Source organism: Dasypus novemcinctus, chromosome 5, assembly GCF_030445035.2.
Source record: "Dasypus novemcinctus isolate mDasNov1 chromosome 5, mDasNov1.1.hap2, whole genome shotgun sequence".
Classification (NCBI taxonomy): domain Eukaryota; kingdom Metazoa; phylum Chordata; class Mammalia; order Cingulata; family Dasypodidae; genus Dasypus; species Dasypus novemcinctus.
Genome location: NC_080677.1, coordinates 121,972,169 through 121,998,884, shown reverse-complemented (window position 1 = coordinate 121,998,884; position 26,716 = coordinate 121,972,169). Strand labels below are relative to the sequence as shown.

The following is a 26,716-nucleotide window of genomic DNA, read 5'->3' as shown; positions in this document are numbered from 1 at the left end:
CTAGAACTTGATTGTACATAATAATGGTTGCAGAACTGTGAATATTCCAAGCACACTTTAAAAGAGATAAATTTAGCCACCTATTCAATAAATGTACTCAGAGGTATGGGAATTCCTTGGGAATACATGCCAGGTATTTTAGCATCCAACCACTCAATAAGCATCATTTATTTTCATGTGCAGTGCAAGTATGAATGGACAAGAGTACCGATGTGGGAAACTACCTTTGATGCCAGTGACAAAACATACTCACTCATTAGTGAGTCTGGTCTGGGACCACCCATACAGGCTGTGCACATCGTAGTGCTGCACCAGGGAGCCATCTGGCAGGATCTGTTGACTCTCCATGCACAGCGTCTTGTTGCTCAGGCCCCTGTCCCTGGATGCCAGATCTGAGGGGAAATTTTAGTTATTTCCAAAACAACTTGATTTGCACATTCAGTAGAAAGGCCCATCATTTTGGCTTTTCCCTATTTCAATCTTCAACTTCATTACCAGTAACTGGTCCAATTTCAAAAGTATTTTAAATCTAAAAAAATCAACATCCGTTAACTTTAAAACTGATGAAGGCTAAGGACAGAGCATGGAGCTGGGAGAACCACCCTCTTTTTTGCTCCAACTCTAACAATTAAAGGGTGCTATTGCTATCATAACCCATGTTATTAATAAATTCCTTTTTTGTCATGTCTATCTCTTCCATTAGATGGTAATATTCTCAAGGGAATAGATCTTGTTTCACTCAACTTCACATTGGTTTCTCTATATCTTTCTGATTTTGTCAGCACTTGCCTGAGATATAAATATTGAATTGAGTAAGGAAGGATAAAAAGGAATGAATGAATGAGTTAGTGAGCAACAGGCAGAGTAGCAGTAACCTAGTCATGAAGAGACCTAGACTCCAGATTCTGTCCCAGAAATTACTAGGATAGTACTTTCGGGATGCTGAGTCACTTCCCTTCTTGTGCTTCTATAAGGTGGGAGGGTTCAACTTTCTAAGATCTCTCCTATGCCAAAGTCCAATGAGTCTCCATTTCTGTTTGTACTATATCGTACCAGGGAATATCCTTCATGAAGTGTCTGTGAACGTAGGCAGAGGGCAAGGTCTGGGTTTTCAATCTCTAATCAAGTGTTTGTGTGTGTGTGTGTGTGAAGGGGATTATTTAAAGTTTTAGAAATCAGTTCATGGTTACTAACGTTATCAGACATGCTGTGTATTATTTGGTTTATTTCATAGCACACCACATTGTTATTTCTGTGCTTGCTTAGTACCTTATTTATTTACATGTATTCAAGGTTGTTCAGTTGGGGTTTTTTACCATGTTTGCTGGTAAGTGTATTCTCTCTTCATTTTGACTGTAAGAGGAAAGTTCAGGGTTTTTGAGCAGGGAAGTAATTTCATGAAGTACCCATTTTACATACATGGCATGTAGGGTGGCTTATTAAGACGTTCATCATAGCAGCCCTTGACAGATCCATCCACAAAGTTTGATGGCTCGTTCATATTCTGAAATAAGTTAACAAAAAGATTCTGTAACATCAAGGGCCATGAGGCTTTGCTATAGTATTATTTTATTAAATATTTTATTTTATTTTGAAAATGACTGTGTTGTAGCAAAGCCCTCACATCAGTTGATGGCATAATTTACTCTGTTTAATCCCAGGCATAGACCCAAATGGGCTCTAAGCAAACATTAGTTTAATGGAGCATTAAACTCCTTCTAGCTTTTTTTTTTTTTAAGATTTATTTTATTTATTTCTCTCCTGCCCTCCCCACACTCCCAGCCCCTCCCCGATTGTCTGTTCTCTGTGTCCATTTGCTGCGTGTTCTTTTTGTCTGCTTCTGTTGTCAGCGGCATGGGAATCTGTGTTTCTTTTTGTTGCGTCATCTTGTTGTGTCAGCTCTCCGTGTGTGCGTCACCATTCCTGACCAGGCTGCACTTTCTTTCGCACTGGGCGGCTCCCCTTACGGGGCGCACTCCTTGCGCGTGGGGCTCCCCTACCGGGGGACACCCCTGCATGGCAGGGCCTCCTTGCACGCATCAGCACTGAGCATGGGCCAGCTTCACAGGAGCTCAAGGAGGCCCGGGGTTTGAACCAAGGACCTCCTGTGTGGTAGACGGACACCCTACCCACTGGGCCAAATCCGCTTCCCCCTTCTAGCTTATTTAGCATTTTTAAACCTGTAAGGATTGTCTCAGAAATATATTGATATTATGAGGACACAGGATCTAAGGAAAGCTTCTCGATTCATCATCCACACACAAGAATATGTGGATTATTCACTTTTTACCTGTAGTCTAATGTTAATTGTTATCTTGTCCTAACATACCTTTGTCCGATAGCTTGGAATTTTTCTGATATCAGCATAGACCAAACCCAAGGAGGTATTAAAAACAAAAAACAAAACAAAAAAAAACCTCACCTTTTGCAATAGACGTACTCCAAAAGAGTTGTAAGTAATTTAGAAACAAATCTGGAAATCAAATTATACTTGGGGGAATTTATTATAGAAATGCATGGAGTAGGGACTTCTGAGGTAAATGTTTACCATCTACTTCATCAAGGGAAAATTTAAAATTATATATACTGGACTACTAAAGGCAAATGCAAGTATCTGGGGAATTACTCCCTATTTTGGATTACTCTCCCTCCTTTGGAACAAATAGACTAGAATTATCAGTATCTCTTATTTCTTAAAGCTCCCCATGTCTCTTCACTGTCAGATTTGCCTCTTGAGTTAATTTGTATCCTTTCGTGTGTCGGCTTTGTGCCAATCTATCCTAAAGGTGTGAGTGGCCACAAAGGACCTAATGCTGGTAGTGGGCTCGCAGATTTGCTTTTATGTGAATCATGAGCTCCTTCTAGCTTGGCCCAGACCTGAGCAGTTCTGCAAAGCTGCTCAAGAATATACTCAGGAGTTCTGGCTCTTGCACAGTGGGGACACTGATAAGCTTCCCATTTCTAGAAAAACACAAAGAGAAGATCCCTTGTTCTGGGCAAGAGGGCTTTCAAGTCATTCCGTCAGAGAAGTCTATACCAGGACTATGTAAAACATTTACTGGCTTTCGAATTCATTCCTTTCCTACCACCAGTTCTGCTCTGTTTCACAAGAAGGGCTTTAAGGCTGTAGGGTCAGTTTGGCCAATGGGAGGCACTGGTCAGAGAGGAGCATGTGGGAGGATAAGAGAAACAATATATTTCTCTCTCACTCCCTTTCTTGCTCTGACAGCATCTCCAGGAGTCGCTCATCTCCTCCATGAGCTCCAACTCCCACCAGACATTATGTCCCTGGAGAGGCCCATAATAATCTGTACTTCTACTGGAGAACATTATTTTGACTGCTACCATTTCAAAAAAACAAACAAACAAAAAAAAAAAAAAAACACCAAATAAGGGTGCACTTACTATCCACAATCCATCAAATTTCAAGCTTTTCTCTTTTTCTCGAGGGTTTTCATAAAGTTCTTGTATTTCTTTCTTCCACCAAGCAGCTGTGCTGTTGCGCAAGAAGTCAGGAAAAGCAACATTGGCCTGATACCGCTGAAAGAGTAACACACGCTCTCAAAGTGGGGTTTCAGCCTGTCCAGGAAGTGAAGTCTGGGGACCAGGAAGAGAAGATGAGCAGGTGCTTGTGCAAAGCACTGCCCTACTGGGTGTCTGACCTAACCTCTGGTCTGTAGCTACTGCAGAGCTTACTGTAGACACAGAGAGATCAAGGAAGATGAATGTTATTCTTTATCTTTCTAGAAGATTAGAGAATCTTAAAATCCCATTTAAACATGGGGTTAGTTTTGTGATTGGGCACTTAAACAAGTGAACTGGGAAATTAAGCCAGTGTGTAAACATTGAAACTTCAAAGCACAGAAGCTGTCCCTACTCCAGATGGAATGGTGGAGGACCAGTCATCCAGGGAAAAATGAGCAGGAGAGCAGAGAAACGCTAGGTGCCCAGCTGATGTGAGTGCTAGGAAGTGCTGTGATCAAGGACATTATTCCTTTTACTTTTATCTTCTTTTTACATGTAGACAATTCAATAAAACCCAGTGTGTTCATAATGAATAAAACTTATTCTAACTTATTTTCAGGAGCATCTGGACTTCTTGTAGACGCCAGTCTATATAGCAATGAAAAATCTGTGCTATCATAATCATTTTAATCTGGTACTAAAAGGACATTCATAATATACATTTATTAATTGATTCATGCAGCAATCACTTATGGAGTACTTGTTATGTGTCAGGCACTAGTCTAGGGTCTATATCTATATGATTTAAGTGAGAAATTACCCTTGTTTTTGTATGCTACACTTTCCAAGGGCTACAGTATAGAAAAGACAGAACTAGGGAAAGCTAAACTATTCATTGAATGATCATAAGAGGTAAGATTTAAATTGGTTCTTCATATGCAGATATTATTTGAAATGCAGAAAGTAATTTTCAAATGCACAGTAAGCACAGCACATACTCAGAGCATTGGGATGCTGTATATGATGAAAATACATGGCTTGAATCCTGGCTAAGAGATATTGTCACATTGAGTCAAAAACCTAAAATGCTATTGCACTAAGTGAGACATATGTGGATGAGCACTGAGACTACAAAAGTGAAATTAAAGGAGATAGAGAAGGACAATCTACAGGACTTAATGATTTATTTAGATGTAGAGGCTGATTGTGCACGATGGGTCAAAGAAAAATGAAAGATTGAATGTGGGTGACTGGGAGACAGAGATTTCAAAGATTTCAAGATCATTTTCAAAGGGATTCTTTATGTTTGTGACATGACCGGCTGGAAAACAAAAGTTGGGGGAGAGGATACAAATATCTATGGACAAAAAACAAATCTCACTGATATTTTAGAGTATTAGACCTGTAACCTTGGTCTTATTAATATTACTGAGCTAATCAGCATCAGGCAGATTTCTATTTATTCATAATTTATTAATTGCCCAAGATACATTTACAAGATTTATTGAGAACATCTTTTAATCAAGAATTGAAGTACTGATTAATTACAGGCACCCTCTCTCAAGCCTTACCTTCCCCCAAACAATATCACTGTTGTCAGGCCATTTGATGAATACATTCTTTTCCTGCCCTCTTGTGAATGTGAGAGATTGTATCTCATTGTCGGAAATAGCTGGCTCCTGCAGTGAAAGGATATAAAATGGCAAAAATTAGAAAAACATCAAGGAAATGCCTCTCCAAAATCTTAACAATTCATAGTGCAGAAAAAAATGGTGAACCTCCATATACAGAAAACATGAATAATTTACCTTATGTCTATTGGGAGTATTACTATGGCAAATTGAAATAAGAGGATTCCACAGGTATCTAAATTAAGATATGTTTCTCTTAGGAAGAGCAATTGCTTTCAAAGGGTATCAAAACCTGTGACCATAAATTAAGGAGTCTTTCTATATTATAGAAAGTAACAATCAAAAGCTATGGCTAATGACGTTTTTTAAATCCTGTAGAAACAGGAGTATGACATGACATAAGTGATTTTCCAATGACATAGAAATCTGTAAAGGAAAGAGAGTTAAGAGGTAAAAGAATATATTGGTGCATCTTCAAAAATTACTTAAGAAAACCCATGCTAATTTTTGAAAACAATTCCTGGAGATAATTAGACATATCCTCAAGCAGAGAAAGTCCAACTATTGGGTGTTCACAGTATATTTGCCATATTCCTTAAGAACATGAATCTTTCTTCTATTCAATAGCCCAAGTTGTCTATCCAAAGTGAATTTCCTTGTTCACCCCCACCCCATACCTGCCCCTTAGTCTCTATAATAGGATCCTTTTTCACAATTGTCACATAAATTATTACTATCTAAAATTATCTTCTTTTAATATTTATTTATTGGCTATCTCCCTCCACTAGAATACATCTTATAAATTGTCTTATTTAGATTATGTATATCATATATATGTTGTGTGTATATATATCACTTTTAGGGCAGTAATTTTGAAATAGCTAGTGATCAATAAATGAATGAGTGAAGGAATAAGTGAATGAAAACAAAAGTCAGCAAATAGTACTCTAATTTTTGGAAATTCTAAAGGAGGACCACTTGCAGATGACTAGTTCTATGCTTATCAAGATATAGCTTTCAATAATAAATAATAAGTTGGTGATCTGGATCTTAACTCAGTGTCTACAAATTTAATTAAGGGAAAATAAGTCTCCTGGGCCTCACCCACTGCTGAGTGATGATACAACATACATCATGATATGTCACATTTTTTTAAGCCCAAAAGGTAAAGATGACTCTAAAATACAACTATTACCTCTGAGGCACAGCCTGAAATAGTGAGACACCTTTTTGGTTGTTTGGTTTGAATTTGTTTGTTTGTTTTTGTGTGTGTGGGGAGGAGGGGGAGTGGCAGCTATATTTACTATTCCAGTCAACAGTTTTTCTAACTCTACTAAGAGAACAGTAATGAGAAATTACATTCCAGTGGGCTTCAGTTCTGAAAATTAAATACCAAAGGTATCATTTTTATAAGTGCCTTTTTTTTCATTTTTTCTTCCCACCTTTGTTTATTTGCCTTTTAAACTTTAAATACATGTAATTGTAGATTCACAGAAAGTTGCAAAACATGTCCCCTTCACCCAGTTTTTCCCAAAGGTATTATTTTTGAACCATGAACATAGAGAACCGAAGCTAATCTTTCTAAATACCTACCAAAACAAGGAGAAATCTCATGCCATTTCTCTTCATTTGCTCAATCAGGAGACTGAGGTTTTTAAAGTTGGGGCTGAGGGTGAAGCCCAGTTCCTGTTCCATGTAATCAGTGTCTATATGCTGCACATCCTATGGGAAGGAGCACACAGGGCACTCAGGACCCAGCACAAAGTAATCCTTCCAGGAGCACCAACTCCTCTGTCAGGGGGCCGGGTCTCTGCTTGTTGTCTCCAGCCCAAGCCCCTCTAGCTTCTCATCTCCTTACCCTGCTAGGCTGACTTTTCAATTCTGCTGACTGAAATTGCTCTGATTCCTGCACATGGCTCACCTATTCCTACTCGGCTCCTTCTGTTCCCCTAACTGGAATTCTCTCCCTTTTCCTTCCCTCAATTCCTGTCTTTCTAACTCTTCAAATCTCAAACTCCTTGAACTACTCAAAGTCCTACTTGAAATGTTCAAGGGTAGAAGGAGTGGGACTTCCCTGAAAAACAGAGAAGGTTGTATACCTGAATTTTTTTTTCTCCAGTAAACCTGACTGATTTTATTTGCATTTAAAATGACATTATTTCACATTTTCTAGTACATGTATATTTCTGCATCCCACTAGTCTGGATGGTCCCTGAGATGGGAAAGCTGCCTTCCTCTTTCTCCACACAGTATGAAGTTTCTGTGTACAGGATGACACCGGAAGGCTAAAATGGTTAACATTCAGTTGAGGGGAAAAAATGCGCTCCAGAAGGGTATAATCACCCACATTGCCTTAAGACTGTGAGTCTACTCTAACCCATTCTCTATTAGAGTGGACTTACTGATATTCTATTCATGAACTATTGTGATTAGTAATCGAAGAAAATGTGGCATTGGTGTGGAGAAAGTGGCCATGGTGGCTGCTGGGGGTAGGGAGTGGGAGGAAGAGATGTGATGTGGGGGCATTTTTGGAGGTTGGAGTTGTCCTGGGTGGTGCTGCAGGGACAGTTACCAGACATTGTATGTCCTCCCATAGGACACTGGGTGGACTGTGGGAGAGTGTGGGCTATGGTGTGGACCATTGACCATGAGGTGCAGCGGTGCTCAGAGATGTATTCACCAAATGCAGTGAATGTCTCATGATGACGGAGGAGGTTGTTGTTATGGGGGGAGGGGTAGGGTGAGGGGGGTGGGGAGTATATGGGCACCTCATATTTTTTGAATGTAACATTTTAAAAAAAAGAGAGGAAAAAAAGACTCTATGTGAGACTTTTTTGGGGGAGGGGAGACATGTATAAGCCAAAGCTCTGAAAAAAATGAACTGACCTACTATTAACATTGATTGCTTTAGGGTGATAGGTCTATGGGTTTTTTCATCTTTTTACTTTCCTATCTTTTCCATTATCTGTTTAATAAGCATACAGTATAATAGTATATAAGAACAAAATTTAGCCTGGGTGTATGTATCAAATTATCTTTGTTGAGAACATTATAGCACTTCATTTCATTTCTCATCTTCCAATCATTGTTCTCCAAAATCTCAGAATATGAATTGAAAGCTGAGAAAGGACCTGATAATTATAAGAGGAGAAAGAACATGATGATTGTGAGATTCTGCTTGTTGGCAGCAATTAATTGAACTTTACATGGCTTCTGTGAGGGACTAGTTTATTTCAGGATATGCATATGTGTGTTTTAGAGAAAGTGAAGGCTACATTTGGACTACCTTCTTTCATATTGCCACGTTATCCCTAAAAGGAGTTATAGTAGAATCTCCTAGAATTGTTGTAATCAGCATGATTGCCACTTAGAATCACTACTTAAGCCTGGCCACACATACTACAGGAATCTCCTGATACATGAGACTGGGAGTACAAATTTCCTACAATCATACCACTAACTGCTGAAGAATTTATGCAACACTTAATGTTGAACCCTTGTTTTAAAGGATAGCATGAAACAAGTTTGAGAAGCAGTGTATTTCACACAGGGCTAGTTCCACAGCTACATTTTTAAAAAATACTGAATTACTGCCACATCTGTAATTTCTACAAACATGTTTTCAATAAACAGTTAACCATAAATTCCCATAACTAAGTAAACCACAGACTGAGTGAAGGTTTCATACATATGGGATCTGGGCTGTCACCATTGCATCATACAAATTGGCAATTTCAGTATCATTCTGGTATCCATAGCGAGACAGCTGGAATCCCAAGGCCCAGTACGGAGTCATCGTTGGCCGACCGATCAACTAGAATGGAAGAGAAAAGTGGATACAGGTAGGCTTCTTAAGGAAGAAAAGATTGTTTGATTATATTGGAAGCCACATGGACATTTATAATGAGTACCACCTCATCTAAGAGGCCTCACCCAAGAAAAATAACAATGCCAAATAAATGTAGGCCCTCTATGGGACTGTAGAATGGCACAAATCATTTAAATTGAAGTTTCCCTATAGTCTAAAGCTTCCACTCTAGGAAACCAGAAAGCTTGGTGGTTGTTACTGATTAGAGATTCTTAGAAGGGCTTCTTAGCAAATAATCAAAAGACAGATGGTTCCTCTGAGGAGAGATATTATTATGGCTTCATGACCCCCCAACCCTAAATTCCGACTTTTAGAAAAGACACAGCCAAGAGTCAAAAGAAATAAATTGGGCTAGCACAGAACTAAGAATGTAGTAATGCCCAATAAAATTTTGATGGTTTAACAATGGACAGAAGTCTTCCAACCTCAGTGTATTGTTGAGTTACAAGTTCAGGGGTTGGCCCCAAAACCATATAAAAGTCCAAAATCCCTCCTGTCGTGCGGTATGTCAGAGCAGGTGTGGGCTGGAATGTCACATCTGTAAAGAAGAAGATAGTAGATGTGGAACATATTGGACCGTCAAATCACCCTGGTAGGGGAAACTTCCCTAAATTTTGCTAAAATACTTTCACTCTCTTTCTTTAATGTCTGCCTTTTTTAGAAAGTCTTCTCTCATTCAGTGGAATCAGAGATGGATTTGAAGACACCCCAAATGTAATATGCATCCTCTATCATTTAGCGAAAAAGATCTAAAGAATCACAGTAAAATAAGTTTATACAAGAGTAGGGACCATGTTTAGCTAACAATTTATCCCCAACTCCTGGCCTGGAACTCAATCGCAAATAAATGAATGAATAGGGGGTCATTTATTTCTTTTATTTTCCTTGCCTCTGAATTTCCCTATTTCTATTAATAGCCTAGATCCCAATACAGTGGTCAAGCTGTTTAATGAAGGTTCCTCTCTCTTACCCATGGCATTGCTGTTGAGCAGAAGCACTCCATGGGCATTTCCATCCTCCTCCAGTGCCATGTAATAGGGGTGGACACCATAGGAATTATTTTTGGACTGGAAGAATCATGGGGGAGAGTCGATGGGTAATCAAAAAGAAAAAAAATCCAAGAAATTTTTTCCACGTCGTAATTCAAACAGAAAGTTCTAACTCAACACTAAAGATTCAGCTCAATGTCATGTCCTTTGTAAACCTTCCCTTGAGCCCTCCTTACCACCCCAAATAAAACTTACGTGTTCTCTCCTCTGGGCTCTCCTCATTTATTATTATATAATTCTAATATAGCACTGATTACACTATTATCATTTCTGCATCTCTCTCTGTAACTCTTCCTCTAGTCTATAAGCCTCTGGAGAACAAAGACAGCATTTTATTAAATTTGTGGCTAAGCAATTTGGAAATGTACTTGCCACATAGAATATATTCAATAAATTACATGAAATATTAAGATCCATAGTTCACAAGAAAAAATGCACAAGTCTTTTAGGTGCAAAAGACCATGACATGTGGCCTATTTTATCTGAGAATGGAATTTATCAATATAAGGTAAATGTGGTGGTTTGGAGCTATGTACCCCAGAAAAACATGCTTGTTTTTAAACGTAATCCATTCCTCTGGGTGAGAACCCATTGTAAGTACTATATTTTGGTGAGGTTACTTCAGCTAAGGCATGGCCCATTTCAATCAGAATAGGTCTTAATCCCACTACTGGAGTCCTTTACAGGCAAAATGAAATTCAGACAGAGGGAAAGAAAACCAGGAAAGCAAGAAGCTGAAGGTCAATAGAACCCAGAAAAGAAGGAGAAGCCAGGAGAGGCTGCTATGTGAATTGCCATGTGACAGAGGTGCCCAGTACCAAGGATCACCAGCAGCCAGCCCCAGAATACCAATCTTGGAAAGAAAGTATCATTTTGATGGGCCCTTGATTTGGACTTTTTCCCTAGCCCCTAAAGTATGCGCTAATAAATTCCCATTGTTCAAGCCAACTCATTGCATGGTATTTTCCACTGTTTAGGAAACTAAAACAGTGAGGCTAAATGATTAGGGCACCACTTTTGGGCATAAGGATTAAAATTAATTGACATAGAAAGAAATTGACTGGTAATCTTATTCCTCAGTCCATACCGCTGGTGGTTCATCACGAGCAAACATCCCCCATGTGTTCCAGGTCATGTTTCTTCTGAAGGACGTGTGCTCAGTTTCTCCAAAACCATAAATGTACTGCGAGGGGAGGCGAGTAGAAATGGAGAGGAACATATCGTTGAAAGTGAAGCCAGGGAGTTGAGAATCCCAACTGCAACACAAAGATAGATTTTTATGCCGAGCTGGAATCACCAGTCACAACAAAAAGGGACTTCATTTAGGACATCCTGTGCTGAGACTCTTGGCCACCAGTTCACTCAGAGGCCTGTAAAATGCTGCACATCTGGAGCCAGGTTTAAATACTGTGGAATGATCCACATCAAAAGAAGGGCTGATGGCTCACTGCCAAAGTTCTACAATTGCTTTTTTATTCTGCAAGACTGAGAGCTACTTTTCTGGCTTGTGGATGCCCCTTGAAGGCAAGGACCATGTCTCATTCATCTCTTTATCTCTAATCCTCAGTGCCTGGTACATCAGCTTGGAAAATGTATGAATAAATGAATAAGGGCTAAGCAAATGTTTCAGTAGATAAGTGTGAAACTAATAGAAAAACTTTTCAGGATTGGTCAAAGTAGTTTTACCAAAGAGGGCAACAGATAGAAAAATCACACACATAATCAGAGTAGATGCCTGTACACAGGACACCAATGTACACACCCAGGTGGCAGCTTCTGCTGGATGGGGACCTCAGCCCCAGGCAGAATCCAGACCTTGACTTCATTTCCAGCAGCAGAACAAAAGATGAGAAATGAACCTCTTCTCATGCTTAATATTTAAGTCTACAGTGACAATAGAAGCAAAGACTTTAAGAAGCTTTTTCTCCTTCCTTATCAACCTTTGCCTCTCTCTTCTGCCTCTTCAGTTTTTCTTTCTTGATGAGCCATAATATGGGAGTGATTTATATCTTGGGTTATTTGTTGTGCTTATTAAATAGAGTTTTCTGCTTCCTCCTTAGTAAGAGGGATGAGGAAAGTATATCTTTTTCTTTCTCTGAAATCAAACACCTATTTTTATGAAGTCTTTGTTTGATTACTTTTTCTTGTTAAGTTACTAATAAAAAATGAATTTTCCACTGCAGTTGGGAGAAACAGATATACCCAATAAAACACAAGCATATTTACATAGCATCTCTTAGATTAAAAGATTTCACCTGCTCTAATTAGAACCACCATTGCTTATACCAGATAAATAGTGCTTACATCACAGTGTTGGAGCTTTTGCGTTGAATCTGGATGCCAAAAGGATTGTTCTGAATCTTGACATCATATAAACGGTTTTCAGGGGTGCCAACTGGAGAGGGAGGAGTGTTCAGAGGGACTGGGACCTCATACCTTTTCTTAGTGGAATCATAGATCTGGAACAGAGAGAGAAGGAAACTTTTGATGTAGTCTCAGACCTAAAGCACCTTAAGTCTGCCTCATTAATTCAGTTCCCGAGCTTTCTTTCCTGTTTAAACCACAGTACGAGGCATCAAATATCTCAAAGCAAATACATGTAAGGGTTACCTCCCCGACCATGCCCCAAATAAATCCTGAATTGCAAAAAATGCCTCTGTAATGCCCACTCAAAACCAGGGAGGATCCTTCATCTAAAGAAGTTGTGACTCAAGGGAATGGAGCCCTGGATATAGAATGGCAGTGTGTGTGGTGTGTGAACATGTATGTGTGTGTGACTTCATAAGCATGTGTGTTCATGTTAGGAGTACGACAACTGAGTTTTTGTATGGACTCTGAACCCCCCTTACTGTTTAATCTTCTCAATGTTATATAGCTTTCTGATATTTATTATGTCTCCTTTGTAAAAGTGGAATAAAACCACTTGCTTCTGCTTTCCTAGCAGGATTAATGCATGGAAAAAAAAAATGAGAGAAGTGAAATGTGCCATGCAAGGTCAGGGAGTATGACCATTAACTGTCACCCTCTTCCTCAAAATCAAACATCACATGCTTAGATGAAATTTATCCTAAAGCCTTGTTTCTCCAAAATGTGTTCCTCAGACCAGAAGAAGCAGCCACACTGGGAAGTGCATTAGAAACGCAGACTCACAGGCCCTCACCCCAGACCTTTGGAATCAGAATCTTCATGTCCAAAATTTCCCCCGATGATTCATCAGACATTAAATATGAAAGGCAATATCTCGTGCTGCACTACTCAAGGCAGTGTCCACTAACCACACTGACTTTGGAGCACCTGGAAAATGCTAACCTGAACTGAGACGTGCTGTAAGTGTAAATATACATCAGATTTTAAAGACTTAGTATGATTAAAGGATTGTAAAATGATGTCATTTATAATTTCACATGGATTACAGGGTGAAGTGATACTATTTTAATACAAGGGTTAAGTAAAATGTTATTAAAATTAATTTCACTTGTTTTTTTCTTAATTTTTTTTAGTATGGCTACTATAAAATATACGTGGCTCACAGTATATTTCTTTTAAACAGAGCTGAGCACTCTCTGGACCTATAGCCTTAGCACCACTTGGGAACTTTGTTAGAAATGCAAATTCTCGGGTCTCAGGCCAGGCCTACTTGAATTAGAAATTCTGTAAGTGAGGTTCAACAATCTGTCTTAAGAGATCATTCCAATGCACTCTAAAGTTTGAGAACCACTGCACGAGAAATAACTCTGATGTTGCAAGTGAGTTAATATGAGTTTATCATATTATATGATAAACTATGAAGGCATATTTTTCTCAGAGGATGAGATGATTCTTCAAGGATGCTGATGACCAGGAGCATTCATTATTATATTAAATTTACAGCCTTGATGACTGAAGGTCACATCATGGCTTTACCACCTACTAACGTTCTGACCTTTACCTCATTGGGCCTCACTTACCCCTTCTGTAAAAAGAGGGATTTGGAATAAAAGATGTTCCACTGACTTCCATCTTCATGGAGCTACAAGTTCAAAACACCAGGTTGAGAAACAGAATCCACACCACGGGAATTACCTTGAACTGCAGCATGTTTACTGTATGGTAGATCACTCTCAGGGTGAGGGAGCTGATCTTTGCAGAGAGATAACGGGAGGTGGATTTTGCTGTCACAGATGGAGATGGTTCAGCCATGGGTGGTGGTGGGAATGGCACAGGTGCTTCCGCTGCCGTGGCTTGTGCTGGCTGAGACGCTGTCAGGAGGGTGAGATTCATGGCGATGCCCGTGGGCATGTACTGAATGTTAGTGGCCGCGTAATTAGGGATTGTGTCATAGTAACAGGTGGGCACACCAGGAGAAGCTGGGGCCTGGAACAACAGGAGGAATTCTTGGTCAGCACCCAGCACCACACTTCGAGGCGCTGGTTAACATGGACTAAGTCTCTGACATTGTGCCCATTTAAAAATTCACAAGCCTCCTGTAACAGCAAGTTGTGCAAGGTCAGCAGGAAGCCTGATCTGGAGAATAGAATCCTAAGGCAGGGGGATATGGGTCCAGGGTCCATAATGCCCCCACTGTAATCTTGAGAAAGTCGTTTGCTTTCTCGTTTTCATTCTCTCTATTGTTCCACTGGAGAAGAACAGTCCTACCATAACTGCCTGCCTGGGCTCAAGCAATGAAAAGAAACCAATTAAAACACTCCAACACACAATGCATACCCAGTTATTGTAACTTAATTTTTTAATGGTGCTTTAACAGATGTGGTTAGAGGAATGAGAGAGTCAGAGTAGCAATGTGTTTCTCCTGATTTGGGATATCTAAGAAAAGTATTGATAATCTATTACACAAAGTTGACAAAATGCATTAGTTGGGACAGTGATTTTCTTCCTGAAGAATGATTACTGCTCAATTTGAAAAGGGTTTTCTAGATGCCTAATAACTTGTGGGACAGTTTTTACCATTTTCTGTTCAGTATGGTAACTCTACTCTTGACCATTACCTCCCAAAGGCACCCCCGCTGCGTGCAATTCTCCTTAGAGACCTCAGTTTTGTCAGGATAGCAGTTGAACTTCTCCAGGTCATTGACTGAAAATTTCCACTTAATGGAAAAATTTTTCCCCAGTTCCAGGTCCTTGAGATTAGTGATAGTCACCACCTGCAGGAAGAAGAAGGAGGCTATAGTGACAAACAGGGGAGATGGGGAAAAGCCACCTGGATAAGTCTTTCCCTATTAGTCAGGAAGTCAGGGCTAAAGAATCCTGTACTTTCTTCAATATCATTTTGCATTGCAGTGTTTGGAATATTATTTTTTCTCCTCTGGGACTTTTGACTTTCCTATTAAGAGAATGAACTTGACTTATTCCTGACCTTCTGACTTTGTGGAACCATTGTGGCAATAAGTCAAAGAGTATAGGATAGGAAGGGCTTTGATGATATTAATGAATACAGATCACAGGCAGGGTTGTCATTATGAGGCTTACTGCTCTCTGAGATGTGATACCTGTACATTTTAATAATTATGACAATGATAACAATAGCTAAACTTTAGTGAGTACTTATATAGGCCAAGCACTGTGATAACCACCATTTATGCATTACCTCCTTTAATCCTAAAAACCAATCCTATACTGTGAATATTATGGCAATCTCCATTTTATAAAATAGAAAACTGAGCTACAGAAAAGTTTAATACCTTGCCCAAGATCTCACATACAGGAGAATGATACAGCTAGGATTTGTACTTCATTCTGTCTAATTCTAAAAACCAAACTAAAAGGGGCCGCCCTAAGGAATAGTGAAATCCCTGGTGCTTGAAGTATTTAAAAGATTGGCCTCTTTGATAGAGATTATCATGTAAGGGGATCATCCAATAAGGGCAAAACTGGATTACTTTTGTGTTTTATTCCATTTTCATAATGACAAATATTGTATCTCAAATAGGGTTTAATTTAAATAAGAGGACAAATATGTAAATACCCCTCTTCAAAATTGGGCCAGTGTATTAAGCAATTTTTTCACTATGCCAAATCTTGAACCAGTTTGTCTAGTTCTAAATTTTCCCAGAGAAGTATTGCCATCTCTCAGGTCCCTACTTTCACTGTCTTCAGATTTCAAATGCAAAAAAAAGCTCAGGGGTCCATATTTAGCATGCTCACATTTCTCTTCTGTATCCTTCCTGTGATGTAGTGGATTTTCTGGCAAGCCAATTGTCTTTGTAACTACCCGAAATCAAAAGAGCAAAGGACAACAGACTATCAGTCTCAGGCTTTTGTCAAGAGCCCTACAGGGTAGAAAAATCTATTACCTTTGTTGAATTATTATAAGAAATATCGTAGGTGGTAGCATTATTCATTGATATGTTAAAATCAATTGGTTCCTTGTCCATTCCCAAGATTTTAATTTCTGTAAATGTGGGCTTGTTAGGGTCTTCATATCCGTTATTTATAATCTCTGCTTGTAGATGATTCTGTGGGGGAAATGTTAGTTTAGAGACTAGGTACACCACAATCAAATTGTTGCCAAATACTACCCCGCATCTTTCTGAGATCTAAGATGTCTCCTTTCTCTCTGAAGTACTAACTGTTGCCAGGTGATCATCCTCAGGAAACAGCAGGAATTTGTTAACCAAGTCTCTTCTAATCTTGTTTCTTTTGATAATATTTAGTCCCTGCTTTGGTTCACCATCTCTTTATTGATTAGATTACTGAGAAAACTGGTCCCTGATGTCACGGATTTTTCAAGTGGACAAGATGGGTACCCATAAAATAATGAAAAAGATACAGAGATTATTTGGCACACAAAGATATAGGCATTCACATACACATACAAAAAATGCACCCAATTATTTATTTTGTTATTATTGTAAAAATAATAAGAGCTAATGTTTATGAATACTTACTATGTGCCAGTCACTCTACTAAGCATTTTACATGCATTATCTGATTCAATTCTAACAGCAAACTTTAAAATTATCCACATTTTTAAGATGAGAAGACTGAAGCATAGAGAAATTAAATGACCTATTCAGTGTCCTACTGTTCAAAAAGTGACACAACCAAAATATGACAGAAAGAGCTGAAAATAAAGAAAAAGGGACACTTTAATAAGTAAATAAAATAAGAGTACCATACAATTATAACCAAATGATTTTGACAAAGGTACAAAAGCAATACAATGATAAAGGATAGGTTTTTCAACAAATAGGGCTGGAACAACAGGACCTATATCAGCAAAAAAATAAACATTGATCTATACCTCCCACTTTATATAAATATTAATTCAATATTGATCACAGACTTAAATGTTAAAATGTAAAGGTATAAAAGTTTTAGGAAAATAATCTAGAGCTAGGCAGAGAATTATTAGATAACACCAAAAGCATGATCCATAAAAATTGATAATTAGGCCCATTAGAATGAAAAACTTTTTCTTTATGAAAGATCCTGTTAAGAAAATAAAAAGAAAGACTACAGACTGTGAGAAAGTATTTTCAAACCACAAACATGGCAAAGACTAGTCTCTAAAATATGTAAAGACCTGTAAAAATTCAATGGTAAAAAAATCAATTGGAAAATGAGCAAAATAAATTTCACCACTGGATATACAGATGGCAAATAATCACATGAAAAGATATCCAACATGATTAGCCATCAGGGAAAAGCAAATTAAAGTCACAAAGAGATATCATCATATCCATATCAGAATGGCTAAAATAAATCAAATGCTGGCAAGGATAGAGAAATTAAATCACTCATATATTGCTAGTGGAAATGTAAAAATGGTACAGCCACTCTGGAAAACTTTGGTACTTTCTTATAAAACTAAACATGCACCAGCCATACAACCATAAGCAATTGCACTCTTGGGCATTGATCCCAGAGAAATGAAAACTAATTTCACACAAAAACCTCTACATGAATATTCATAGCAGTATTATTCACAACATTCCCAAACCAGAAATAGTTCAGATGTCTCCACATGGGTGAATGTTACACCAACTGTGGTATACTCATACTATGGAATATTCTACACAATAATAAAAAGAAACAAATTATTGATATATACCTCAACATGGATGAATCTTGAGGAAATTGTGCTGAGTGAAAAAGCCAATCCCAAAAGGTTTTATATGTTATGACTCCATTTACATAACATTCTTAAAGTGACAAAATTACAGAAACAGAGAACATTAGTGGCTGCAGGGATTTAGGAGGAAATGGAAACAGGAAGAAAGTGGGTGTAAGTATAGAAGAATAGCATGAGGGATCCTGGTGATGGAACTGATCTATATCTTGACTGTATCAATGTCAGTATCTTGGTTGTGATGATGTGCTATAGTTTTGCAGGATGCTACAATTGGTGAAATTGGGTAAAATGTACAAGGGATCTCTCTGTATTGTTTCTTATAAGTGTATGTGAACCCACAGTTATCTCAAAATAAAAATTTTAATGAAAACAATATTAGGAGTTTAAAACGAAGAAAGAAAGGAGTTAGGGAGAGAGATACCCACGCAAAAAAAATCTCTGCTCATTCATGATCAGACCAAATTAGAATTCTGTCATCCTTAGCTAATCCTGCCACTTTCTTCCTCTCAGTTCCCTTGGGAAATAGAGATGACGCAAACAATGCCCCCTTTCCTCCAAACTCTCAAAGTTGTCATTTCACACCTGTGGTCAAGGTCAAGTTTTAGGAGCTAGAAAAAAAGGCCATTGTGGAAGTATCTCAAAAAGACACTTCATCGCTCAACATCCTCTACCCATACCAGACACTTGATGCCTCAAACAATGACGCATCTTAGAAGCCAGGACTCATCCCCTAAAATTGAAAAGTGTTTTTTTCCCAGAAGAAACAAGTTCTTCCCTGAACTCAAATTGATTTTTTATGGGCTTATGTGTCTCACACAGATTTGAAGTTTTCACTTTTAACTTGCATCATTTCTGTGACCATCAGAGTCCAGCACTCTTCCTATTCTATATGATCAGGCATCTATAATAAATCAACACCTCAAAAACAATCTCATAAAAGAATGCATATTGTGTGTTCTTCCAAAAAAAGTACTTACAGAGGTAGCAGAGAAGTTATACAGAGTATAGTTCTTTTCAGTTACAGCATCTAAAAGAGGAAAATAGAGGAATACCCATTACTAGGCAGAAACAGAAGAGCTGTATCACCATGGAATATGGAATACCTTTACCATACAGTGCTCTTTATCCAAATTCTACCCATTTTTTTCAAATGCCATCCCTTCCATGTAGGTTTCCTAAAACACTTCAACCCACAGTAACTGTTCTCTCTTCTACACTCCTATGACACTTAGTGCTACCATTTTTGTTGTTGTTGTTGACATTTAATATATGTAGAGTTGCAGTATGGTTACTTACAAGGGATAATGTTTATGTCTTATTCATCTTTATATCCCTAGCACATAGTACAATAACAGTCAATAAATATTTCTAAATACTAATTCTATATAGGGTAGGATTTTTACATAATCACTGGGCAACAAACCATAAGTTTATGTTGACATTTATATGGAAATTTTGCAGCGGAAAATAATGCTGCACAAATTAGATACTTCTCCCCCGATAGTAACCAAAGTAGTACTTTACAAAGCTATTAACGAACCATATTACTTGGTATTGGTAATGATATCTATTAAAAAGGGTAATTAAATCGAGTTATGTCTGTGGCTTTGGTAGGATTGATAGCACAAAAGTTTCATATTTGAAGTATATTTTAATGTATTGTGCTTGATTAACATAACCTGAACTTTCAGAATGAGTTTTAACCCAATGATTTTAAGCTATAGAAATATACAACAATAATAGAATTAGTGCCATATTGGGCAGTCCATAATGGCTAATTTTCATTGAGAACACCAGTGATGGTACCACAAGGAAGTCTACCTTTAGATACACCATCATCCCAGTACAACTGTCCCTTTGCTTCTCTTTTATAATCCAAGGCAACAATAAGTCCCAGAGAATTCTTCCGACTGTAAAAGAGAAATTCTAAGTTTTAGAGAATGTAGAAAAGATGGAACTATTTTAAACCATATTCTTCATATATTTTTTTCTGGGATGGCAGTAAAAAGTTAATAGTGAGTGAGCACAAGAAGAATGGTAGGAGCAGTCATGCTGAAAACCAGGTTTGTGAAAAAACTAGCAAATTAGCACTTAGTGTTTACCAAGTGCCAGGCACTCTTCCAAGAACCCTAATACATTAACTCAGTTAGCCCTCAAATGAGAAACAGAAGCAAAATATTGCTCAAGATAACACATTTTGAGCATGGTAAAACAGGGGCTGGAACTTAAACTCTGGCTCCAGAGTCTGAACTTTTGACTTCCATGCTATCTGGCCTTTCTTGTGATAACCCTTTTATCATATTTTAAATTACATTCTTCCGTGCCTTAGGAAATCTACCTGACTACAATTTCTGGTCATTGAGAAGTCCTCATGAGTGATTATTTTTACTATTTCTTTAACCTAATTTCAATCCAAAAAATGAAAGACTATGAAAACATAGTACAGCTGAGGCTACATTTGTTCCTTGCTAAATGAGGACTAAGGTGCCAATTTTGGGCAAACCTTAACAAGAGGAGAGGATGATTATTAACTATAGATGTTTCCCTTTGCTTATCTACTCCTAGGACTTGTCTGCCTCTCCCACAATGACTTGCCCCATTAGAACACCAAAGTCCTCATACTTTACAAGGGTGAATTTACCTGGCCTCTGTGGTTGTGTTTGGCTTCTGGGTGGGAAATATGTAGCCCCCTCGAAAATGAAGTCCTATATCAGATCCTGAGAGTGGCATCTCTATCGATTGTTTCCTCCATGGGATAGCTACTCCCTAATCAACAAAAGGAAAACACATAAGGTCTCCCACCAAAGTGAAGTAACTTGCTTAAGGCATTTAGGTAGTTCATAACAGAGCTGATATTCAAACCCAAGTCTTCTGTGTCCCACCCCATTTCTTTATGTTATACCAAAAAAAGCTGTGATTCCAAAACTAGGCTTTAATTCTCTAGGTTATCACAGTCAAAGGCAAAGGTAACTGCACTGATAACTGCACAGTAGACAAGCTGATGTAATGAAATTTTCATTACCTACTCAAGTTATTCAAGTTATTTCATGGGACATTTAGAAAGACTTTCATCACAGAAGAGTAATCCTAATCATTGAAACATTAAACTTGTATTATTCTCCTAGCTCACCAAAGTGCTGACTCTGCTAGGGACAGGACTGAGCCAACAGGGACTGTTTCACTTACCGTCTCATAGTCATACCAGATGGCATCCGGTATGTATGCTTTTACTTGATTCACACCCTGGGGAAACAATAATGAGTAACATTAGTGCAGCCCTTTACAGTTTACAAAGTACTTCCACATGCCATTGCATGTGCTCATCTGAACAATCCTGAAGAGAAGGGTAAGAGCTGTAATAAGAAATTAAGTCTACTTTATTTCCATGCTCCTTCACTTGGTGTCACACCATCCTGCTTCTCACAGAAGCAGATAATGTTCATTCACTGAGTCACTCGGGTAATCTGACCTGTGGGAGGAGAATGGACTTGACTAGGAGAGTCAGCCAGGCCCCAAGACGGTAACTCCCTAGGGTCACGTGTGCTAGTAGGCATGATGTGCCATCAGATGGTACAGCTGGATCATCAGTGAAAAGGACCTTTGACATGATTACATGGGTGCTCTACCAGCATAATGCTGATCCTTCCCATGTACTTCTCCACTTACCACTGTCACAAATCATACTTCAGTAGGATACCTTTGGTCCTTCTTGGATTCAGAGTAACACCTTCCTTTTGCCGAGCACTGCTCCTCTCCACACCTATTCTTTTTCCCCAACCCAACCCCAAAAGCAATCTTCATTGAACAAAGAGAATATAGACATATGGTCAGCCCACAAACATGAAGATATTTAAGCCCAGGTCCACACCATTGCCACATGCCCCATATGTCCTATGGCACAGTCTTTAAAGTGATTTTTCAAAATAGAAACCCTTTTGCTTGGTAGGACAGTGGACTAAGAGTAATGATTTTTCTAATTTCTAAACTTCATAACCTCTCTCTTTCTTATTTATATTCATATATATATTTAAATGCAGTTATATTAACTCAGGACCTAAATATTCAGCTGTAGATCCATGAGGAAAAATGTGACATCCCACCCCACTGTTTAGATTATAAACATACTTCATATAAAACAGGTGTGATGAGGAGTCCAGGCCCCCATAAGAACTGCTCATGTACATCCCATGTGTCTGGGTCCTGGAAGAACCTAGAAAACAGAGAAGAGAACACTGTGAAGCTGGTGAAGCCTCCAGTATAGAAATAACATATTATGTGGCAACAAGGTCGTGCAGTGAAATTATGATCTGAAAGGGAGTCTCAGGGGTAAGGAAACTCACTCATGTACAAGGGGCCTTGCTACAGTCTCCCCGCAGGTATGGGCACGGTAGAAGAGAGTGTAGAGATAGGGCAGCAGGGTATAGCGAATGTTCAGATAATGCCTGGAAGAATTCAACAGCTGTGTGTCGACACCAAAGGCAGCAGGATCCTGGTCCTAGAAGGAAAGGTAAGCATTTGCTAAACATTTCCATCATAGTTTAAAGATTCTCTGATGATAAAAAGTGTCTCGGATGAAAGGAGTCATGTTCATCAACTTAGAGAATATCATGGCATTTCCAGAACTGAAAGGACATCCACTTTATAGATGAGAAAACAATGTCAAAGATTAAATATCTTCTCAATGTAGGTCTGCAAACAAGTGGCAGAAATTAAATTTGACACAAGTCTTTTAAATAAAGTCTAGGGGAGCTCCAAAGGTTGCCATGGAGATGAAGAGGCCAGAATGGGTGGGGCTTCACTCTTAACCCTTGTTCTTTCCAGAGCTGCTTCAATTTGTTCTATATATTGAGATTATCCAAAATATTTCATCTGGCAAAATAATAGTAATAATTGTACTACTACTAAACAAAAAGTTTGAAATCCATTACCTTAAACTACATTGCGTACCACAATTTTCTACAATCTATCTTTTCCTTTCCTATGCACCTTTATGAATTTACAAGTTTAAAATTCTAGTATCTAGGTGTTTTATTCTATTACACAACTTAGCATTTTCCCTTTTAATCAAATTCAGATATATAATGCAGTGCTGTTAATTATGTTCAAATGTCTAGTATCCAGTTTTATCAGCAGGATTTTTCCCATAAAAATTTGCTTTATACTCCCTATCCTGAAGATCTTTATTTGTTCTTCAATATGTAGTATGCAAAGAAATCAGAAAAATTGTTTTTGGCAGATTTTATTCAAGAACACAGATGGAATCCCTTAGAAAGGAAATCTATTTTTCCTAGGAGCTAGAGACAGATTTTCCATCAATGGTGGGGATTTATTTTGTTCATTCCCCTTGTAATTTGAAGATGTGGAATATATGCATGTGATATTTAGGCTTATCATCCTGTACTATATTCCTGAGACAGAATTTTAGAGCACATTACCTGAATTTATTCCTTTTTTCTACTCCCTGAGGTTCCCATTTCTCCCTTCCAAGTAGAATTACTGTATGAGACTACACCATGCCCCTATTCTAAGGTTCACGAAAACCCTGAGGTCAAATACCAAAGAGAACAATACGTTATGGTCTCCATAACCCGGGTTTCCAACTGAGACAAGTCTAGAACAATGTGTCCAATATGCTAGTCATGAACTATTTGGCCACTTGAAATGTGTCTAGTAAGACTGAAGAAGCAACTTTCAATTTCTTCCAATTTTAATTAACCTAAATATAAATCCAAAAACAGAATCAATATAAAATGTTTCCATTAAACACAACTTTACTTTGGTAGGATTACATGTCACTTAAATCACTGAAAGTTTAGCATCCAAAATGAGATGTGCCCTTAGAATAAAATACACACTGAATTTTAAAGACTTGGTATGAAAAAAAAGTTTCCATCATATCTCTTGGGGACCTTACCCTGAACCCAGGTCCATTGTGATTCCTAGATAATGGATAAAATGCTCCAAGCTGCATCCACCTTCTGCAGAGCTCTTCTGTGACATTTTTATTATAACCACAGATGTTAGCACCCACCTGGAGAATGAGCACACATACAAGAACAGTGGTCAGTGAGAGTGGTGAAAACACTACCTGTGTACCTATATGAGGAGGGAAAAAGAGAATCTTATATTCCCATCATTCCTGTGGTTAAAGAAATCTTGGTCTCCCAGTAGCAAGCTCTCAGCCAAATGAGGGAAACAAGCAAGTATGAATCATAGAACAGACTGAGGCTGGGGAAGACTGAATGGTGGTGAAGACAATTATCCCTGACTTTTCTTCAATATTCGGTTCCCAGTTTCATATTTTCCTATTCATTGGCACTTTCCTGATGAGATTTTTTTGTGATAATAATCCATTACATTTATGGTGTCTCCTTTATAACTCCAGAGATTCCATGGATGACAGCCTGGTGATAAAGTTTTATCACCAATCTTCACAAGGCAGCTTAGACCACATGTAGAAATTAACTTTGCCAATAAAATCATGGTGGAACACATCCTTTTTAATTATAAGACACCCCCAAACACTGGTAGCAGAAATAGTGTCAAGGGACAAAGGATGAAATTCTTTGGGGGAGAGTAAAGCTTACCATGGGGATACCAAATAGGTTAAACTCGAGGATGCTGGGGATGGACCATCTGAGATCATCCCATGTGGCCGCATTGTCCCCCAACCAATGAGCAGCAAACTTGCCAGACCCAGCAAAAGTAGAACGGGATAAAATGAAGCTCCTGTGCTTGGGAGAGACACTCTCCAGGGCCCTGAAAAGGAATACAGCAGGTTGAGTGTGAGGTGAACTTATTCTAATGGCAGCCATGGGCTTCCCAAAAAAACTGAGAAATAAAACCATCTGGGTATCATGAATACCTACAGGTGTCCAAACTAGTTTAGCATTTTTAAGATGTGCTTTCCCACCGCAGCACAAGTTTCTGTACTTCAGTCTCCCCAAGGAACTCCCTACCCTCCTGATTATGTTTTCTCCATTGTTGGGTCTGGTTGAGGTCTAGCCCCTTTGGATGATACCACATTGGAAGTATGTCTTTATTCTTAGCCTCATTGTTTTTCTCTAAACAAAGTTTTTCTAATATCCATTGGTCCCATGCCTTGCTGCATGTGCATAATCTTATTTATCACAGTGCCAACCCAGGTTGGGGCTCCATGCTCCTTGCTTGCCTAAGAGGAGAGTTAGTATACCAGCTGCGCCCCAGATACTTGGATTCCTCTCAATCTCTAGAATTTATTCTTAGCAATTCCCAATTTTAGCAAATCTTAATCTAAGCAAAACAATATTAATTGAAAATAACAAATTTCAAAAGCTGAAATATGATACTCTATGAAGTTAAAAACAACAAACTAGAAAACATTATTTTATTGTATTGCATATAATATACTAAAGATAAAATAAAACCATATAGAAAGGAAAGCAGAGGAATTACAGACATGGAGTTAGGGATGATAACTACTTTAGGAGGGAGGAGGCAAGGTAAGATAGGATGACATATGGTTGGATGAAGGCTGTTTTAACTTTTACTCTAGACACTTTTTTTTTTCTCAATGAGACCTTTATTGCTGGTCATGTGCAGCACACCAGCTCCCTGGAAGGGTCTGAGGGGCCAGGGTGGTATGTGTGTGGTAGAGGGGCCACGAGCCCTGGCCCCATGAACACCCTTTTGCCTGGGTGCTTTGCTGACTCACCTCTCCCTCCCTTCTTCTTCTAAGCCAAACAGTCCAATCCTTCCTTTAGTGTTCCAAAGTTGAACAACAATACAACTAAAGGGTGGTGGCACCTGAGCTACAATGGCTGCTAGCCCTTTGCAGGTAACTCTTCTATCTTCGTTTCCAGCATGGGGACTGAGCCAAGTTTATCTTTTCCTAAATCCTCTCTCAACAACTGTAGAACACCAGGCCCAAGTGATTCCTCACAGACTCTCTGCCACAGCCACAAACACTTTCCCACCTCATATTCCTAAGCATATGATGGAAACCTACAAATGCAGAATGACTTATAAAGTCAAAAAGAGGAAAAATCTGAAACAGAAGACTTGTTTAAGAAAGTGAAGCACTCCACTGAGATAATTTGTTGACCAAAACTGGGGGTGGGAAAGAGAGGAGAGGATTCACGCCTCAATTCTTATCCTTACTTTTTCTCTGATATAGACCAGCAGATACTTTGCCTATATTATCACTGGCTGGAGGGTTTATTGCGTTCAACTGTCCTCATGAGAGAAATGCATTCAGGTCATGTAGGGTGAAACCGAAACAGCCACAAGAATATCTGAGGTTGCAGTTTATTTCAAGGTAGGGTGCTATGGTAACACAGATTAGATAACAGTCTGCTTTTTCCAACTTAAGAGAAGTCTTGTTCAGAGATCCTTAAGCCTAGAATTCCTTTGCCTATTCCCCATGTCTGGCCTATTCATGGACAGGTCCTGATCTCTGAAAGGATTTGGTGTCCTGCTTTAAGTCTCCAGGAAGGTGAGGTTCATTCCCTAGTGGGACCAGTAGGACCTACCCATTGTCCCCAAACTACACTTCCAGTTCATTTTGACACAAATATTCAGCAGGCCTGCATACTGAGTTCATCTGATGTCCAGATCCCACTGAGTGGAAAACCTTCTCTGTTTTTCTAACCCA

At 38.7% G+C, this 26,716-nt stretch overlaps 1 protein-coding gene across 1 annotated transcript in view; it reads right to left on the bottom strand.

Moving 5' to 3' along the window:
- Positions 1-26,716, bottom strand: part of LOC101415845 (maltase-glucoamylase) — a 217,273-nt gene that overhangs the window by 42,481 nt on the left and 148,076 nt on the right. Inside the window, exons 45-60 of the mRNA XM_058297493.2 lie at positions 19,906-19,994; positions 19,062-19,111; positions 16,304-16,465; positions 16,155-16,217; positions 14,999-15,154; positions 14,076-14,366; positions 12,318-12,472; positions 11,101-11,269; positions 9,935-10,031; positions 9,390-9,502; positions 8,785-8,910; positions 6,690-6,818; positions 5,037-5,144; positions 3,406-3,540; positions 1,420-1,504; positions 254-392 (exon numbers count right to left, since the gene is read on the bottom strand). Coding sequence (XP_058153476.1) covers positions 254-392; positions 1,420-1,504; positions 3,406-3,540; positions 5,037-5,144; positions 6,690-6,818; positions 8,785-8,910; positions 9,390-9,502; positions 9,935-10,031; positions 11,101-11,269; positions 12,318-12,472; positions 14,076-14,366; positions 14,999-15,154; positions 16,155-16,217; positions 16,304-16,465; positions 19,062-19,111; positions 19,906-19,994 — 2,067 coding nt within the window. The remainder of the gene's footprint in view (positions 1-253; positions 393-1,419; positions 1,505-3,405; positions 3,541-5,036; positions 5,145-6,689; positions 6,819-8,784; positions 8,911-9,389; positions 9,503-9,934; positions 10,032-11,100; positions 11,270-12,317; positions 12,473-14,075; positions 14,367-14,998; positions 15,155-16,154; positions 16,218-16,303; positions 16,466-19,061; positions 19,112-19,905; positions 19,995-26,716) is intronic.